Raw genomic sequence first — 19,566 nt, 5'->3', positions numbered from 1 at the left:
AGGGGGTGGGGGGAGATCCACAAAACCTCTTGGAACTGGAATATCATGTGGCTCTAATCATTGCATGATCCGAACCAGTTCAAGGATAAACCGGTCTAGTGTAGTGTAGTCTATTTATGTACCGGCCAGTCTAGTCTACCCAGTGTAAAGTCGACCAAGCATGTAAACTAGAGCAAGATCTATATGGAGTTGTTGATAAAAAGTGAAGATGAGTAGCAAAAATGGGTTGGTAATTTTATATACATTTTTTATTTGTTTTCTTCAAATTCAGTTTTTTGTTGCTAACCCTGGATTTGTGTGCAATTTGTGTGCTTATGGGAATTTTGATTTTTTAACACATTTTTTTCTTCTAAAATATTTACACTGTTTATAAAAGAGGGTTTAATTAATAAAAATAAAAAAGTATTTTGACAAATTTTACTTTAGAACGTCATTAAATCAATTTTTTTAATGCACTAAATCGTAACAAAGGTTGGGGGGAAATATGCAATAGCTTTGTAATCTTTAGAACAGAAATTAGAAAATATTTTCGTAAAAATTTTCTATGGTTTATTTAGATAGGTTATTGCTGGACACTGTGTTTCATGTTGGACATTCATCAGAGAATATATATTTTCCAAAGGGAAGAGACTGCTCGCCATCATCTATCTATAAATTTGGTTTGTCTGTTTCCTATATTCAATAAGCGTCTAAACGGCTGAACCAATCAAGTCCAAGCTTTTTTTATTGTTTTGGGGGAAGTTTATGGACGGGACCGTCAAATTCGAAATATTTTCCCCTGAAAAAATGTCAGCACTTATTAATTTTGAAAATGCACCAATTAAACAGAAAATTTGCAAATTTATTTGGTGAATAAACTGAAAGAATGGCGACATGAAATGCAAGAGAACTAAGCTAAACTGATCCGCATGAAACTTAGTTGAACCACTTCTCTTGTAAGTGGGGTTAAGCTGAAGTGAAATGACATTTCAAGCTATGAATTCTGATAGATCTAATAAAGAGGTCAATGCTTGAAATATCAAAGGTTTAAACCATCAAGTTGCAGAGATAAAGGAATTAAAAAATTATAGGTTGAGGCATGTGAAAGTGCAGTGTGCACGTATGGTGGGAGGGTCCATTAATATCTTCTTTTTTAATCTTCTAAATAAAAAAGTTAACAGAAACTTTAATCTTCTAAATGAAAAAGTGAAGAGACCCTTTAGTCTCCTAAATAAAAAAGTGAACAAACACATTAATCTCCTTAATAAAAAAGTGAACAAACACTTTAATCTTCTAAATAAAAAAGTGAACAGACCCTTTCATCTCCTATATAAAAAGTGAACAGGCCTTTCAACCTCCTAAATGAAAAAGTGAACAGACCCTTTAATCTCCTATATAAAAAGTGAACAGGCCTTTCAACCTCCTTAATGAAAAAGTGAATAGCCCCTTTCATTTTCTACATGAAAAAGTGAACAGACCCTTTAATCTACTAAGTGAAATAATTAACAGACCCTTTAATCTCCTAATTGAAAAAGTGAACAGTCCCTTTAGTCTCCAAAATGAAAAAGTGAACATACCCTTTAATCTCCTAAACGAAAAAGTGAGGAGACCCTTTAATCTCTTAAATGAAAAAGTGAAATGACCATTTAATCTCCTAAATTAAAAATTGAACAGAGCTTTTAATCTCCTAAATAAAAAAAGAGAACAGACCCTTAAATCTTCGAAATAAAAATAAAACAAAGAAACCCTGTAATCCCCGAAATGAAAAAAGTGAACAGACCCTTTAATCTATTAAATAACAAAAGTGAAAAGACCCTTTAATCTCCCTGGGAATCCCGGAGCTAAGTCCCGCGATATTTATATATATATATATGTATTAGTAACAGCAGGTGAAACTAGAGTAAAGCAGTTCTTAACCAACCATCAAACCATCCTAAAATCAATTCCTTCCAACCCTTCTACCATACAATTCTTAAATACCATTCATCCTTCCAACCATCCCATATACCAAGAATTCCTTCCAACCCTTCTACCATACAATTCTTAAATACCATTCATCCTTCCAACCATCCCATATACCAAGAATTCCTTCCAACCCTTCTACCATACAATTCTTAAATACCATTCATCCTTCCAACCATCCTTTCACCAAATCCTTCCAACCCTTCTACCATACAATTTTTAAATACCATCCATCCTTCCAACCATCCCATATACCAANGTGTAATATATTTGAGATAATTCTATAGTTCAATTCTTGTAGTTTTTTCACATGTTCTGCTCGTAGAAAAGATACCAGTGCAAGCTCTCGCATATTCCAAACGTGTTAATCATGAGTAATGGAATGCCAGAATTATCTAGATTTTAATTCTTGTAAATATCACGCGTAAAATACAGGGTGTCCCAAAAAACATGGGAATTCAGTGACGATTTCGATATCGTCTTTGTTAATAATTAGCATTGTAATACCTAATTTCAAAAGTCATAATATTGTTATGTCTGCTAGACTTTATTTTATGAAAAGGGTAAAAGACTAAAAAGAGGTGTCTGTAAGGTCTCCGCAAGATGAACAGCGAAGACGGACAAGTTTACTCTGTTTGTATACTGCAATTTCATGTTTTACTAAGTACAACCGTATGCAGTCAAAACATAAACAAACAAAATGTGACATAACAGACGAAACTCTTACAGCTTTCTCAGTAGGTATCACTATACTAAATCAAAGAATTATTTAAAAAGACAATATCGAATTCGTCACTGAATTCCCATGTTTATTGGGACACCTTGTAGTATCCCAACCATTCTATTCATGCAATCTCATTGCTATATGTTTCACATCACACTGCTGGAAGAAATATTTCATTGTTTTCGAAATATTGAAACCCTGATTTCTAATCATCATATCTTTGCAACCCAATGTCGTAAACCTTAGATATTTTAAACTATGTATTCTGTTAAATGAAATAATAATGAAGGTTTGAAATATCAAAGGTTTGCAAAGACAAAATTCCTCTGGTTTTACCAAATTTAATATTATCCAATAGAAAAGAAAAGAATTACAGAACACAAGGTTAGAGTGCTTAAAAGGTTAAACAAAATAAAAAATTCTTATTCTGAAAGCTGTTCAGAGAAAGCCCAAAACTAAATAATAGTTAAGGTATTCTCCACGGTATTCTCATTAAAAAAAAATTTTAAAGATAAAAAATTTTAGAATCATAATTATTCTTTCGATTATTTACAGGTCCGATAACACCGGGGCTGTTTGGTGCTATGTTAATCCACAATACGCGGGGTAAGATTTCTTAACCATTAATAATAAGGGTGTCCCAGGCTCCCTGCTCCCCTCCCCCCACGGGAAAAGGTGCTAAAGAGGTTTTTAAAAAATTTGAAAATGTTAAAATAGATATGATTAATTGAACTCCATTTTTAAGTTTATTAAATTGCAAGAAGATTTCTTAATTGAGGCGATTTAGAGATTAAAACCTCAACTGGATACTTTTTAATGGAGTAAATATGGGTCAAACACAGTTTCTCCACTCTGCCAATTTATATTTTTGATTGAATTATGCAAATTTAGAACCCGCTTCAGTGGGTAGGCACCAAAAGGTTTAGTTCAATCAATGCTGAATTACTATAAAGTGGACCAGCACATTTTCAAGTGTCTCCGTATGTATCACGTGATACTGATACTGCGCTGCCATTGGTTGAAGTTCTGATCATGTGATACATACGTATCAATTATATTAGATCAAGTTTATCTATTAATAATGAAAAACGATTAAAGTCAAATTATAAAATTAACAAACCTGAGTTTTTCAGGTTCTTCTCGGTTATCGTCGTTTTCAGATTGGTTGCGTATTTTCTGAATATAATATGTTTAAAACTTGGAATAAATTATGCCAAATCTCAAATATATATGAGTTTTGGTATAATTTTGACACAGTTTTATATCAATTTCTAGAGACAGGAACATTAGATATAACTCTTAGGCGGCCGCCTAGATCAACTCATAAAATGCTATTTTCAGCCTATACCCCTTCCAGATTTCCTTTACAATCACTTTAATAAAAGATAAAATAAACTAAATATTGCGTATTGTTTTAGATGTAAAGATCTTCAGAAGTCTGAAAGATTCTCCCAGTACTGGTCCTATGAAGCATGTGCTACCCCTGAGATTGGAAGCTATCAATGCAACGGCGGAGGAGGTTACGGTAGTGGACTTAACTCTGCAAATTCAGGATCAGCCAATTCTATTTGGGTAAATTCTGGACCTTCCGGATATAATTCTGGTTCTTCTGGATACAATTCTGGTTCTTCTGGATACAATTCTGGTTCTTCTGGATACAACTCTGGGTCTGCTGGATACAACTCTGGGTCTTCTGGATACAACTCTGGGTCTTCTGGATACAATTCTGGTTCTTCTGGATACAATTCTGGTTCTTCTGGATACAATTCTGGGTCTTCTGGATACAACTCTGGGTCTGCTGGATACAACTCTGGGTCTTCTGGATACAACTCTGGGTCTTCTGGATACAACTCTGGGTCTTCTGGATACAACTCTGGGTCTTCTGGATACAATTCTGGATCTTCAGGATACAATTCTGGATCTTCCGGATACAATTCTGGTTCTTCCGGATTCAATTCTGGTTCTTCCGGATACAATTCTGGTTCTTCTGGGTACAATTCTGGATCTTCTGGTTATAATTTTGGGACACCGGTTTCTAATTCTGTTTGGATCAACACCGGCTCTCCAGGGTATAGCTCTGGCTCATCATCTAACCTAGGATCCAGCTATAGCTCAGGTTCATCTAGCTATACTCCTGGGACATCAAGTTTCAACTCAGGTTCATCTAGCTATACCCCGGGGACATCAAGTTTCAACTCAGGTTCATCTAGCTATATCCCGGGGACATCAAGTTTCAACTCAGGATCAACTGGATTTAACACTGGATCCAGCGGTTACAGTTCAGGATCCAATTTTAACGGAGGATCATCGGGATCTAACTCAGGACTGGTAAATGTCCCAATTAGTTATTCAGGGACATCAGGGTCCGCTGCAGGATTGACAATAGTACCCATCTCTAGCAGTGGTTCCAACTCTGGAGTAAATACTGGATACGGATTAAACGGTCTGAGTTCTGGTTCAGGGTTATCTTTATCCCAGATCCTACAGTCCAGGAAAACTAAAGCTGGAGATGCAGTCAAGTTTGTTTAGCTGTCCTTGTGTCGGTGATTCAGAAATTCTCTAAACATCTATAACCTGGTTTAATGTCACAGATCAGGTAGACAGTATGCAGCGTTGATCCGGACAGGATTTACTAATCTGTACAGCTGATATTGATGTATATCTCAAGATAATTGCAATCAATCAAGATGTGTATTTTGAGGTTATCATATAAGTTGTTCGCATTATTGTCTGTATATCAGCTCTCCACGATGGGTCAAGTGGTTCTATAAGTACTTTTATTCAGTAATCATAAAAATACAAATATTTTCTTTCTCTAAGCCCATTGCTCATTTTTAACTGAACATTGCGGCTTTGCATTTCTTGAACCTGACACGTACCGACTTGTTAGACGCCTGGGCTTCAACCCAGTGTGCTATCTTCCTGATCTGTGTTTAATGTAAAATTATTGTAAATTCTGCATCATGTGCAACATTATAAACAAGAACTTTTACTAATAATGAAATTTTGGACATTTTAAATTTCTCAGACTAACCAACCTCTCAAGATATTACCAATATATTGCTAAATTGTCAAAAATCTTGCCTTATGTCTAAAGAATAATTTTTATATTTGCAGACTCTATTGATATTCATGTTTCAATCAGTTTTTATTTTGTGAATAAACAAACTTCATGTAGTTATGTAAAAATAAGTGATTATACAATTAAAAATAAGTGTGATAACTAAACTTTAACTATGAAGCAATTACTAATATTTTCATTTGAATCCAAAGGTTCTGTATAGAATTGGAGACTTAATTATTAACCGCCCTTCAAAGAAATCTATATTTTATTTCAAGCCACTGTTTGGAAATATCGTGCTGACTTTAAGGCAGGTATATTGTACACTGCGTTATTAACCAAAATACGTATTTCAGCAACGATTCCTATTTTTCAAATATGTATACGTATTCAAAAGACGTAACATTTTCGAACAGTATATGTACATTGACTAGAGGCCTAAACGGGACAGTCCGCCAAATAAACAAAATCATTTTCTTCTTGTGAGATCATTGTGTGGGGTACATAGCATGTCAATCGTATTAAGCTGTTCAGCACAGGCAGAGAAATAATTGGAACCTGAGAAGGATACTTATCTCATGGGAAAGAAAAAAGAATTAATCATCAAACATAAAAATACTGTTCTGTTCCCTTCTTAATTTTCGCAACCATTTACATTAATCTGCATGAGGTTTTGAAAATAAACAAATTTTTGAAAACAGTTTTACTCCAGCAGTGTTAGGCAGGAATGGAAGTAGCTAGGATTTCCAGTAAACAAAAACATTTGCGAAAAAATGCGAAAAATTTGTTCTTGTTTCACTAAAATTGTTTTCGCAAAATTTCGCGAAAAAACCCGCAAACAGCATAGCTGCAACAATAAATTACGCAAAAAAAAACTTATTATCTGCGCTGAGAGCTCAGCATTAAAGGTTTTATTATGTCATAATTAATAATTTATCTCCCGTATTTTTTTCGCAAAATGTTTCATTCCCCCCCCCCTCGAAATTTTCGCTTTTTTTCTCGCAAAACTTCGCTTTTCTTATACCAGGACGCAGTTGAATTCAATATGTTAAGTTGAACCACTTCTCTAGTTAACCTTATTGTCAGCAGAAAAGCTGTTAAACTAGACAGATCTAGTTGCACTACTAGAGAAGATGTTAAACTAGGCAGATCTAGTGGAACTACTAGAGAAGTTGTTAAACTAGGCAGACCTAGTTCCACTACTAGAGACGTTGTTAAACTAGGCAGATCTAGTTCCGCTACTAAAGAAGTTGTTAAACTAGGCAGATCTAGTCCCACTACTAGAGAAGTTGTTAAACTAGGCAGATCTAGTTCCGCTACTAGAGAAGTTGTTGAACTAGGCAGATCTAGTTCCACTACTAGAGAAGTTGTTAAACTAGGCAGATCTAGTTCCGCTCCTGGAGAAGATGTTATACTAGGCAGATCTAGTGGAACTACTAGAGAAGTTGTTAAACTAGGCAGATCTAGTTCCACTACTTCTCTAACGTTTATTTTAACTCTTCCCTGGGGGTCGCGTGAGTTGCCACAGAACTTTGGGCACAAACAGTTTAGTCGTTTAATAACAGACAGAGACAAACAATCGAAATTTACATACAATGTATACCTGAAACATCTTACGGCTAGTAGAAAAAAAACTATTTTAATACAAAAAATTATCGTGTACATATAATTGAGCTAGCTAGTTAGTTTGTTAATACGTTTATAAGATTTGACTTTCACTGGTAAATAAAATATAAGAATTTTTTCACAAGTTTACAACATAAATATTTTTATGCAAAAAAATGGTTTAGGTTGCAATTTTTTAATGGTTCACAATATATTTTTTTTTCATTTTAGTTCAGCAAAAACATATATTAGACACAGCTCATGGAAACTGTACATGTTAAATCAATTTTCCTAAACTTTTTGTTTAATTTTATGTCCACAGTTAACAACAGATTATTATTTGAGCTTCTTGGTTGCAAAAATGCAATAGTTAATCAGTTTTTTTTATCAAACTGCGCATTCAACTACAAATTCAACATTTTGAACAGCCTAAAAACTGCAATTTTAGAATAAATGTATATGGAATAAATATTTTTACACAATCAATTATGAATAATGAGCAAATTTTTAACAACATTGAGAACAATATTTTTTCTTCAACATTGTCCACCAAGGATGAGACTTTAGCGGTTACATAAATATTAACAATAATTATTCTTTGATATTATCCACCAAGGATGAGACTTCAGCGGTTACATAAATATTAACAATAATCATTCTTCAATATTATCCACCAAGGATGAGACTTCAGCGGTTACATAAATATTAATCATTACTTAAGTCTTTGGTTCCCTGTAGCCTAGCATATTATACTACTTAATATTATAATTATTGCAAAATACCAAACATTAAGTCTCATTATTAGTGAATCACCCTGTACCATGAGAGAAGTTTTTTCGTCATTATACAGAGATCTTTTCTGGAAGCGCTGGAGTCTAAAAGTAAATTAGAAGGTGACTTCAAATGTCATTCTTTTTAAATAAAGGGACTATAGTTTAAATTTCAATTGAATCTCCATGTACAGGGGGCATGTCGGCATGCATGTGGAGGTTTTAAGAATGATGATAAAACTGAAAGTTTTCAGAAGACTGATGATTTTAAGGTTTAAGGTATGTGCAGAAGTGCGCTGCTTAACCTTATTTTACAAGTAATGAAAAATTCAGTTCTAAGGTAGGAAAGCCATTTGACAGTAAGTTCACGAAATAAATCATCCCAAAAGGAAGTTATAAACTGCCTTTTAAAATCAGAAATATTTACAAGAATTTCTGGTTTGGGCGGACGGAAATACAGGGCACTTGAAATTATGCCTTAAGTCCCCATAACTAATATATTTACCTTCTGCTTCTTATAAATATTTTCCAATTCACTAGAAGTCAAGCCTTTTGTTTCAGGTACGGTGAAAAAAGAAATTCCTGAAAAAGTATGTTTTTTTATTATCTGTATAGCTCTTCGCTTATATATATAGATTTATGTTAGCTATAGCTGGTCAAAGGGCTGGACCAAATTGGCTGACATTTTTTGAGGAAGCAGATGGTACTCTAAGGTGGGCATAGGCTAAAAAAAATTGAACTTGTTTAGATATAAGTTTTATACTTTTCAAAATAATTTGAATTTTTTTTTCCACTGCATAATTTCAAACCTTTTCTTAACATTTAAAACTCCTGGAAAATCGATAATAGGCCAAGCTTTAAATTCGTTCAATTGTAACTAAAATATATTTTTATTATTTTTTTCTGAATAAAATTCAAATTAAAAGAATTAAACCCTTTCTTATGTGCTTACCTAGGGCTGAAAAACAAACTAAAGAACAAGTCAAAAATGAACCTCCGATTCCAAAGTAGCGCAAAAACATGGGAAATATCTAAAATTAAAATATTTAGTTTTAAAATAAACAATTGTTACTTTTTTCACTGGATGTTTCAACATACCTTAATTGATACAAATACTGTTATGGATCTTAGAAAGGCAGTTATTGACGACATTATGCCTCTGACTTCACCTAGATTAAATAAATAAGTTTGAAATAAAAAAAGAGACATTGTGTCTTACTTGGGAAAAGCTCGCCGAAGAGAATGAAAGGAATGGGACCGAGCCCAATTCCATATCCAAAGCATATAAATATGCATGATATCACTGGAATAAAACTGTAAACATGATCTGCTTCAGTTTGGATGTTGACCTGCTGACTTGTTGACATGTTGTCATTTTCTGATTTGCTGAATATCAGCTGACTTGTATTTGATTGGCTTGAAGAATCCTGATCATCTGATTGGTTGAATGTCAGCTGATTTGTGTTTGATTGGCTTGAAGAAACCTGATCATCTGATTGGTTGAATGTCAGCTGATTTGTGTTTGATTGGCTGGAAGAATCCTGATCATCTGATTGGTTGAATGCCAGCTGATTTGTGTTTGATTGACTGGAAGAAAAATCCTGATTATCTGATTGGCTGAATATAAGCTGACTTGTATTTGATTGGCTGGAAGAAAAATTCTGATCAGCTGATTGGCCCAATTGTGCAGGATAACCATTGGAAGCAGATGCTAGGTTCATGAAACAATCTCTCTGATTCCTAAAAAAAATCTATAGTATGAAAAACATATTCGACTAAAAAAGCTCGCTTTTGAACCAACCGTCGAAATTTCAAAATTTGCATAGAAATGGGGCTAGTATTCGGGCCCTGAAAAGCGTTGTTAAATAAGGAACTAATGAGAAAGATGGATTCAGTATACAAATTGCAACCTCATGAGAACCAGACTGGTGGCTAGATTCGCCATACCCATGATAAAGAGGGAGCACATCAGAAGAGTCCTCATAGGAAACCTAAAAGTTATGGCTTCATATTATTTCATAAACTTAGGATTTATCCTTTTAAAATAGATAAAGTTAAATTAAAAATATGGTTTAATTTGACAAGATATAATAAACCTTTACCGTTGTAAGTTTAAGACCAATCCCATTATTTAGTCCTGAAGGGACTGTTGAAATAATTTTTGAAGCAACCAGCCCCCCCCCCCCCAAGACAAATCCTAGTCTGATTGGGTTTTTTGGGGGGTTGGGTTTATCAGAATTTATCAAATAGAAAAACTGCCAATCTGCCGAACTGTTACTCAGGTAAAAGTTGCAAATAGGATATTCTTTGGGTAGTCTAAATTGTAAAGTCCAAATTTGAAAGAAAAAACTGCAGAGCGGGCATGATTGATAGATAATATTTAACCTTCTGATAAGACTAGCTGAACAGCAGTAGCCTATCACAAACTGAGCCGCTACCAAGATGGAGGCAATGCTTTCATCGATTGGAATTTTGGCCATCTAAATCATAATTGTTTTTGTTTTATTGGTTTAAAACTATATTTCCCTTTTTCACCGAATCTTGAAAAGTTGTAGCTAAAAGATTGTTATTTCGTTGATAGTTTTCATTGTTCTTGCTCAAGCGTGTCTAGGTCTGTAAATGACAAATTTTAACAATATTTTTGGTGACCATGGCAAAAAGAACTGTGGGTTTTACTAAATTGCTTCGAAATTTGCAAAAAATATTGAAATTCTACGAAAAAGAGAACAGTGACAGTGGTGATTAAAAAATCTGTTCTGTTACCTGTAAAATAGTTACTGTATAGTAGCTCACCATATTCGACCCACTGAAGGACTGGGTAAAAAACAGGAAAACTGAATTATAAGATATTTTTCATTTTTTTCTGTAATCATTAAAAAAAGTTTTACTTAGCAGCAACATTGGTAGGATACTGGTTCGATTTGTAATCAGAGACAATTTAGACTTTCCACTTTCTTTCTCAAAGCTTTCTAAACAAAAATAATCAGTAAGTCAAAGTTAAAATCTTTTTATTAATATTAAGACTGTAAGGTATTAAATGTTTTAGAATGTTTTGGGTTTTATTCCCGATTCAGAACAAAATCTTAATCTTTGTTTCATCAAAAATTTAAATAGACAATTGTCATTACTAATCGGTTTTCAGATAGAAAAACGACAATATCTTCCTCATTGCTGATTAAATAAAGGTTTCAAAGTACCTTTATCAATCAGGAAGTCATCTAAAGTTACTGCCATTGTTTTTTTTTTAAGTTCAGTGTTCAGCGTTCAGTGTTCAGTGTTCAGTGTTCAGGTTTTATTGTTTAGTGTTCAGTGTTCAGTCTTCAGTCTTCAGTGTTCATTGTTCAGTGTTCAGTGTTCAGTGTTCAGTGTTCAGTGTTCAGTGTTCAGGTTTTATTGTTTAGTGTTAAGTGTTCAGTGTTCAGTGTTCAGTGTTCATAGTGTTCAGTGTTCAGCGTTAAGTGTGCCTTGTTCTGCGCTCAGTTTTCAGTGTTCAGTGTTCAGTGTTCAGTGTTCAGTGTTCAGTGTTCAGTATCAGTGTTCAGTGTTCAGTGTTCAGTGTTCAGTGTTCAGTGTTCAGTGTTTAGTGTTTAGTGTTTAGTGTTTAGTGTTTAGTGTTTAGTGTTTAGTGTTCAGTGTTCAGTGTTCAGTGTTCAGTGTTCAGTGTTCAGTGTTCAGTGTTCAGGTTTTATTGTTTAGTGTTTAGTGTTTAGTGTCAATTGTTTAGTGTTTAGTGTTCAGTGTTCAGCGTTAAGTGTGCCTTGTTCTGCGCTCAGTTTTCAGTGTTTAGTGTTCAATTATTCAGTGTTTAGTGTTCAATATTAAGTGTTTAGTGTTCAATATTAAGTGTTTAGTGTTCAATATTAAGTGTTTAATGTTCAATCTTAAGTGTTCATGGTTTATTGTTTTGTTTTCAGTGTTCAGTATTCAGTGCTTTGTGTTCAGTGTTCCGTATTCAGTGTAGTGTTTATTGTTCATTTTTCAGTATTCAGTTTTCAGTGTTCAATGTTCAGTGTTCAGTGTTCAGTATTTCCTGTTCACTATTCAGTATTCAGTATCAGTGTTTAGTGTTTAGTGTTTAGTATTCAGTTTTCAATGTTTCATGTCCAGAATTAAGTTTTACTGTTCAGTTATCAGTGTTCAGTGTTCAGTGTTCTGTGTTCAGTGTTCAGTGTTCAGTGTTCTGTGTTCAGTGGTCAGTTTTCCGTGTTCAGTATTCAGTGTTCAGTGTTGCTTTTCAGCATTTAATGCTTTGTCTTTATTGTTCAATGTTCAGTGTTCAGTGTTCAGTGTTCCGTGTTCACTGTTCAGTTTTCAACACCTGACCTGAAGGAACTGAAGGTTGCTCTAAACTGTTAAGCTCTGCTTGAACATCCTCTATGGTAAGACCTCTTAGCTTAGCGAGGTTAACAGCTGCCTCTGACCTCCTCAAACTAAGAAAAGAAAAAGACAATGTATAAGTTCAGAAAAGAGACTAATGTTTTGATATTTAGTGACCCTTCTTTTTATACTTTATATCCTTTAAACCATTTTATGATGAGTCTGCAGATCAGTAATGGAGGAGTTCGTCGTTTGTCTAGCTTAAACTAGCTTAAAAAGTATTTTATTCCAAAAGACTTTAATCTTCTTCATTATCTCTGTGTAGCAGAAAACCAAAAGTAAATTATACCGAGAAAATAATAAAATGCTGGGGTCACTAAATTACCTCAACAGTCCTTTTAAAAAACTAAGAATTTATGAAGAAAAAAAATACTTTTTGATCAACCAGACTGGGGTTTCTGGTAGGAAGTAGACCGCTAGCCAAGGAACCAAGGGAAGAAGTATTCCTATACAAAGTGGGACCCATAAACTGTAGAGAAGGAAGACGACATTTTAGGAATTGTTTGTGTATTTGATGTTGTTACAAAGCAAATACTTTTATCAGTAGCTTAAAAATTAAGTTACTACGAGTGTCCCAATAAACTTGGGAATTAAATGACGACTTCTAAATGGTTTTTTCCCAAACTGGGTTATTTCGTAAACATGATTTTGTAGTATCACAGCTAAAATATCAAACAACGAAAACTACTAGTCTCGGGAACTCCAAAATGTGGTCTTTATTTTTTTCACCTCTAAAATTGACAGAGATATTGGGAAATTTGTTCAGATTACAGTTTTTCAAAAATCAACAATACTTATCAAATGTTTATAAAATCTACGTAAAATTTAAAAATACAAGAAGTAGACCGCATTTTGGAAAGCTTATAAGACTTGAAATAAATTTTTGATGCATTTTATGCCATTTATCATTAATCGGAAACCAGAGACAATATATTAGTCGTCTCTCAATTCCCATGTTTATTGGGACACCCTGTGTGTAACAGTACACTGCAGAGTTGCTGTCTTTCAAGTTCATTGAACAATTTCAAAAAATGGTTTTTACAAATCTGTCGAAGACGCACTTTAGTCTAACAGTCGTATTTCTTTTCCAAAGTTTTATGGGTCCCAGCTTGTACATTATTGTTTATTCATACTTATCGATGATAAATCCTCCAAACTGGAAAAAATATGAATATCCAAGAATATAAATAAAACATTTTATCTTTTAAAAAAGCATTCAGTATTTAAGTTATACCTTAAATAAGTACAAAAGTGTACACAAAATGCATGTGGTATAAAGTATCCTTAAATTCATCTATGGAATACTTATACTCCTCCGAACAGTTTAGAGTTTCTACGAATGTACAAGAAATAGATTGATTAAAATAACAGATAGGACACTAGTTTTCGTCTTTTCAAGTTTTATGTATGTTTCGTTCACAATAACCCTGAGGCAGAAGCCCAACAGAGCTACGAGTAGTACGAGTAGAAAAGGCTCTCTCTCTGCAGAATTACAAGACAGAGAGAGAGTCTGTTCTACGCCGACTACGCGTAACTCCTATTGACTTCTTCCTCAGGGATATTGTGAACGAAACTCACATTAATTTTGAAAAGACGACAACTAGTGTCCTATTTGTTATTTCAATTAATCTAAGGTACAAGGTGTCCCAATATACATGGAAATTTAATGACGACTTCTATCTCGCCTTTGTTTCAATTGGGATTATTGTGAATACATTATTTTGTAGTATCACAGTTAAAACATTTAACACCGAAAACTACTAGTCTCGAGATTTCCAAAATGTGGTCTACCATTTTTTCATCCTCAAAATTGACGGAAATATGAAAAAATTTGTCCAGATTCCAGTTATTAAAAATAAACACAACTGTTCAAATGTTTAATCTCCGTCAATTTCAAATATAATAAGACGGTAGACCACAATTTGGAAAGCTCATCGGACTCTCAATCTATTTTTGATGCACTTTATATCATTTATCAATTATTGGAAATCAAAGACGATATTCAAGTCGTCTCTCAATTCCCATATTTATTGGGACACACTGTACACTATAATAAACAATAATCATGTATTGATGTACGTCTATAAATTAGATAGCATATGTGTGTATCTGGTAAAGTTGTACACCTTAAAAGAGCTAAAACGTTCAAGATTACTGTAGAGTATTTACCTGCAGTACACCTGGTATTAGTTCAGTATCTGGTAAAGTTGTATACACCTAAAAACTACTGGAGTATTCATGAACGTACGTACATGAACATTGTACAGTACCCATATAAATGTACAGTACCTGTACACCTAGTATTAGTACAGTACCTGGTAAAGTTGTACTTCTCCAATAAGGTATAAAGTATCCAAGAACGTACATTAACAAAAAACCTAAATGATATAAACAATACAGTGCTACCCAAAAATAACAACCTAAAACTCTCACAAATATTTTTAAACAAAAACTGATAGAACAAAAATGTTCTAAAACCTCCAACACCTTCTCTGATAAACTTAACTAAGAAAGACTATGATGAGAGAAATGACAGGTAAGGTTAATTTCAAGTAAAAAAATAATGATAAAAATTATGATCAAACAAAATTTAATGAATTTAGCTCGAAGTAAATAATGTTTTAGCTGAAATTTTGTTAGAAGTAAAAATCTAACTTAGAACTATTTTTGAAATAGATAACTAATAATAAAGTTATATTTGAAATGAATTTTGGATGGAAAAAATGGTATTTTCTGTAACGAAATAAAAACCAAAATTATGGTTGAATTTGAATTGGAAAAGTTGGCGGAAATATTACCTATATTTGCGGATGCTGGAAGTAAAATTGAAATCAAGCCTCGTTTATCAGCAGAAGAGATTTCTCTTGAAAAACAATAAAATATGATATTTTTTTTAAATGTTTAAAAATATTAAGAAATACCTCAGATAAATTGAAATAATGGGAAGCCCGGCTCCAATTCCGATTCCAGTGATAACTCTAAATCATTTTATAAAAAAAACTAGGGCTGACCAAAGTTCTGTTGACAAACTTTTTTCTTTAAAACTAACCAACGTCGTTTGATTTTTCGTTTTTAAAAAGTTTAAATCTGTCATTTCACTACATTTAATCATTAAGCGTCGTTAGATTTTAAAAACAAAAAAACGTTGGCTTTTCTTCTTCGATTTTTAATACAACTTCCCTCTCTATACCTGGATATATATTTTAATACAACGCCCCTCTCTAAACCTGTATATATATTGTAATACAACTTCCCTCTCTATACCTGGATATATATTGTAATACAACGCCCCTCTCTAAACCTGTATATATTTTTTAATACAACTTCCTTCTCTATACCTGGATATATATTTTAATACAACACCCCTCTCTAAACCTGTATATATATTGTAATACAACTTCCCTCTCTATACCTGGATATATATTTCAATACAACGCACCTCTCTATACCTGGATATATTTTAATACAACTTCCCTCTCTATACCTGGATATATATTTTAATACAACACCCCTCTCTACCTGGATATATATTGTAATACAACTTCCCTCTCTATACCTGGATAAATATTTTAATACAACGCCCCTCTCTATACCTGGATATATATAGATGAAGAAGGGTCTGAGATTGTTGAATCAGAATCCAACCAAGACTGAGAGGAATTGAATTAAGCAAAATACAATTCCTTCTTCCAAACCTGAACAAAAGAGTTTAAATAGCTCTTTAATACAATTTAATTAGCTCTATAATACAATTTGAATAGCTCTATGATACAATTTAAATAGCTCTATAATACAATTTAAATAGCTCTATAATACAATTTAATTAGCTCTATAATACAATTTAAATAGCTCTATAATACAATTTAAATAGCTCTGTAATACAGTACAAATAGCTCTATAATACAATTTAAATAGCTCTATAATACAATTTAATTAGCTCTATAATACAATTTAAATAGCTCTATAATACAATTTAAATAGCTCTGTAATACAGTACAAATAGCTCTGTAATACAATTTAAATAGCTTTATAATACAATTTAAATAGCTCTGATACAGCTTAAATAGCTCTATTAAAATTTAAATCGCTCTATAATAAAATTTGAATAGCTCTATAATACAATTAAAATAGCTCTGTAATGCAATTTAAATACCTTTATAATACAATTTAAATAGCTCTATGATACAACTTAAACAGCTCTATTACAATTTAAATAGCTCTATAATAAAATTTGAATAGCTCTATAATACAATTAAAATAAAATTTGGTGTGTTATTAACGCATTTTTAGGCACTGGTTATGAAGGCTCAATCAACCAATGGGATGCTCCCCCCCCCCCCCTAAAAAAAACTATTCTAAAACTTATCTCGGACAAAATTACGGTTAATACGCACTGAGATTTAGAAAAGTCTGAAACTTTTAAGTCATCAAAATTTTTAGACAGCCTTGACTTGGCAATGTCGCATCGCCTTGGCGTTGTTTGGTTTTACCTCACCAACTCACTTATACTTTGTTGTAGTTCTTAATATATATATCTTAAAATTGCAATGCTCTTCTTTCTAGCTTAAGGAATATTTAGCCAAATACTGATTGAAATTTGTGCACGCAAATCTGCCCCTTCAGTAAAAGTAAATTCAGCGTATATGAAGCATAAAGTCTGACCGCGTCAACCTTGTTGCACCGGCTAGTCCTGTCCATAGAGATAGGTACAGTACAAACTGGGACCGGAAAGGTTGACCCGGCTCGGAAATTCAAATGTACTACGGCTGCCTGTGTGTGTGATATAGCGTCCACATCTTGGTGTGGGGTGTACGTTTTAGACAAAAAAGGACAAGAAGACGCTGTAAATGATTTTAATTAACTTAATAACTTTACTTTATCTTTCGTGATTAAAAGCAAACAGAAAAACTAAATACGGGATGACGTTTAATGTTTGTTCTTACGAAGGTTATTTTGAAAGAAATCATTAATTTGTCTGCCTATTTGAGAAATCTTAGCTTTGTGGTACAGTCTTAGTTATTTTCCCAAAACTTCTAATATAAGTCAAAAAATGATTATTTGTATTTTCAAATATGGTAAATACTCCCTTGAGACCCTAAATTTTAGAACGATCTCTTTGTCATAAACAAAAGTCCGCCGTATCCTACCTATCTGCTATTGGTCCGCCGTATCCTACCTATCTGCTATCGGTCCGCCGTATCCTACCTATCTGCTATTGGTCCGCCGTATCCTACCTATCTGCTATCGGTCCGCCGTATCCTACCTATATGCTATTGGTCCGCCGTATCCTTCCTATCTGCTATCGGTCCGCCGTATCCTACCTATCTGCTATTGGTCTGCCGTATCCTACCTATCTGCTATCGGTCCGCCTATAACACACCCAAGCAGATCACCAACCACAAACAGACTTGCTAAAATTAAATAATATTTGTAATGTTGTATAATGAATATTAAATCATTAAACTCTTTTGAAAATTAAGGGCGGAACCTTTCTTAATGGGAGTAACCGGCAATCTATGTATAATTGAAATGAGATTGCAATATTATTGAAACATTGTTTAGGATTCATTTGAAACCTATCAGATGTTTTTAGGGTGCATAATTGTATAGCAAGAGCGCAAATTCAATCTTTAAAATACTCAAAGATTGTTCATATTGGATAAATGATTTTGAGAATATTTTTTTAAACTGTGATATACAACAAAATTATGTTTACGAAATAATTGCGCATGGAACAAGGACGATATAGAAGTCGTCATTTAATTCACATGTTTATTAGGACAACCTTTATGAAATACCTATCCATGATCCTTCTTCTAAAGATATTTGTATATCTGCCCCCTGCTCCTGTAGCTGGGGGATTAGAACTGCTGAGAACCCCATTGATAAACCAGAGGAGATGCCAGGTAGTGTACATATTATTCCGGCTAACACCTGCAGTGCAGTGCAGTACAGTACTGTACAGTACAGTACAGTAGAGTACAGAACAGTACAGTACAGTACAGTACAGTACAGTACAGTACAGTACAGTACGGTACAATACAGAATTACTTTTTACTATGGAATATTGAGTAGAAAATGGACTTTTTAACACTTTTAGACGTAGATTAAATAAAATAACAGATAGGACACTCACAATCACATAAATTTCACTAGAAGGGGATCATTCAATTGGCATACAGTCCCGTTTTGCCTCATATAGTCTGTATTTGTACTATACTGTTTGCCCTGGCTAGTTGAAATTCGGCCCAGTACATGCAATGAACAGGAATGTACCGTGTACTAGATGTCGTCTTTTCAAAATTTGTATGAATTACTCGTTCACAAATCACAATGACCCTGAGGCAGAAGCCCAGAGGAGTTTTGCGTAGTCGGCGTAGAACAGGCTCTCTCTGTCTTGTAACTCTACGCCGACTGGCAAAACTCCTTTATTTTGTTATTGTGTTAAGGTATTGTGAACGAGTTTAATCCAAATTTTGAAAAGACGCATCTAGTGTCCTATCTATTCTTTTAATAAATCTATGTTTTTTATAATACTTAATTTTTTAAAAATAAAAATTTTTATTCGCAAACAATTTTAAGACACGCATGTTGTAACAAGATACGGTAAAATATAATCTTGAATTAGGCATTTATCCTTCCTTTTTTAAAACATTTACCATTCTGAAGCTAGAGCCACTTCTCCGCGTTTTCATATCTACGGATAAATCAGATTCTGATATCGTCATTTTTTCTACAATGTATTCTCTACACTTTGCCGACTTTGCCTTCTCATTAAATTATTGTTGATTATCACTTTGTGATTTTGCAAAAGTTAGTTTTTTAATTTCCTTGATAGCACAGTAATTTCCTTGTTAGCACAGTAATTTTCTTGATAGCACAGTAATTTCTCCAAAGTTTATTTTATTTCAAACATTTACTTCCTTATGTTTTGAAGTACAATAATTTTATCAATTACGGAAAAAGATTTTTATGTAATTTTTATGTTTTAACATTTTTTCTGGTCGGTAATGGACATGCCCAAACCAACCCTGGGTCCCTCTGTCCCTTGCGGGGTTAGGTTTTCCCGATGGGTCGAGGCTCACAGA

At 33.5% G+C, this 19,566-nt stretch overlaps 2 protein-coding genes across 3 annotated transcripts; one reads left to right on the top strand and one right to left on the bottom strand.

The window, feature by feature from the left end:
- Positions 1-3,220: 3,220 nt before the first annotated feature.
- On the top strand, positions 3,221-6,424 carry LOC111702087 (uncharacterized transmembrane protein DDB_G0289901; the record flags this gene model as incomplete). Its single annotated transcript, XM_023473657.1, is given in 3 exon segments — positions 3,221-3,271; positions 4,084-4,865; positions 4,908-6,424. Coding segments are annotated over 3 exon segments (1,120 nt in total), but the record flags the coding sequence as incomplete, so codon positions are not given.
- A 1,516-nt stretch (positions 6,425-7,940) lies between these two features.
- LOC111702065 (facilitated trehalose transporter Tret1) lies at positions 7,941-19,566 on the bottom strand. Of its 2 annotated transcripts, XM_023473626.1 has the most exons (18): positions 19,138-19,566; positions 18,277-18,412; positions 17,829-17,889; positions 16,072-16,173; positions 15,400-15,456; positions 15,277-15,341; positions 14,794-14,856; positions 12,852-12,924; positions 12,425-12,531; positions 10,990-11,070; positions 10,865-10,935; positions 10,487-10,581; positions 10,012-10,092; positions 9,321-9,841; positions 9,200-9,270; positions 9,054-9,132; positions 8,607-8,683; positions 7,941-8,206 (listed from the first exon to the last, which is right to left on the bottom strand). In XM_023473626.1, exons 1-18 carry the CDS (start codon positions 19,204-19,206, stop codon positions 8,174-8,176), a joined length of 1,842 nt encoding a protein of 613 aa, XP_023329394.1. In that variant the 5' UTR covers positions 19,207-19,566; the 3' UTR covers positions 7,941-8,173. The 2 variants fall into 2 exon arrangements, with proteins under 2 accessions (XP_023329394.1, XP_023329395.1); XM_023473627.1 differs by lacking the exon at positions 15,400-15,456.

The sequence above is a fragment of the Eurytemora carolleeae genome, unplaced genomic scaffold (genome assembly GCF_000591075.1).
Source record: "Eurytemora carolleeae unplaced genomic scaffold, Eaff_2.0 scaffold53, whole genome shotgun sequence".
Classification (NCBI taxonomy): Eukaryota; Metazoa; Arthropoda; class Copepoda; order Calanoida; family Temoridae; genus Eurytemora; species Eurytemora carolleeae.
Note: the sequence above shows the minus strand (reverse complement) of the source record. Positions and strands in the feature narration are given on the sequence as shown.

Bases quoted from the DNA above. Each gene is read 5' to 3' on its own strand.
- LOC111702065 (XM_023473626.1), bottom strand. From the start codon at position 19,206: ATGACGATATCAGAATCTGATTTATCCGTAGATATGAAAACGCGGAGA. The intron at 15,457-16,071 runs GTATAGAGAGGG...AAAATGATTTAG, and splicing joins CTTCATCTATATATATCCAG to AGTTATCACTGGAATCGGAA. The intron at 12,925-14,793 runs GTACTGTACTAA...CACTTTGTATAG, and splicing joins GAGAAGTACAACTTTACCAG to GAATACTTCTTCCCTTGGTT.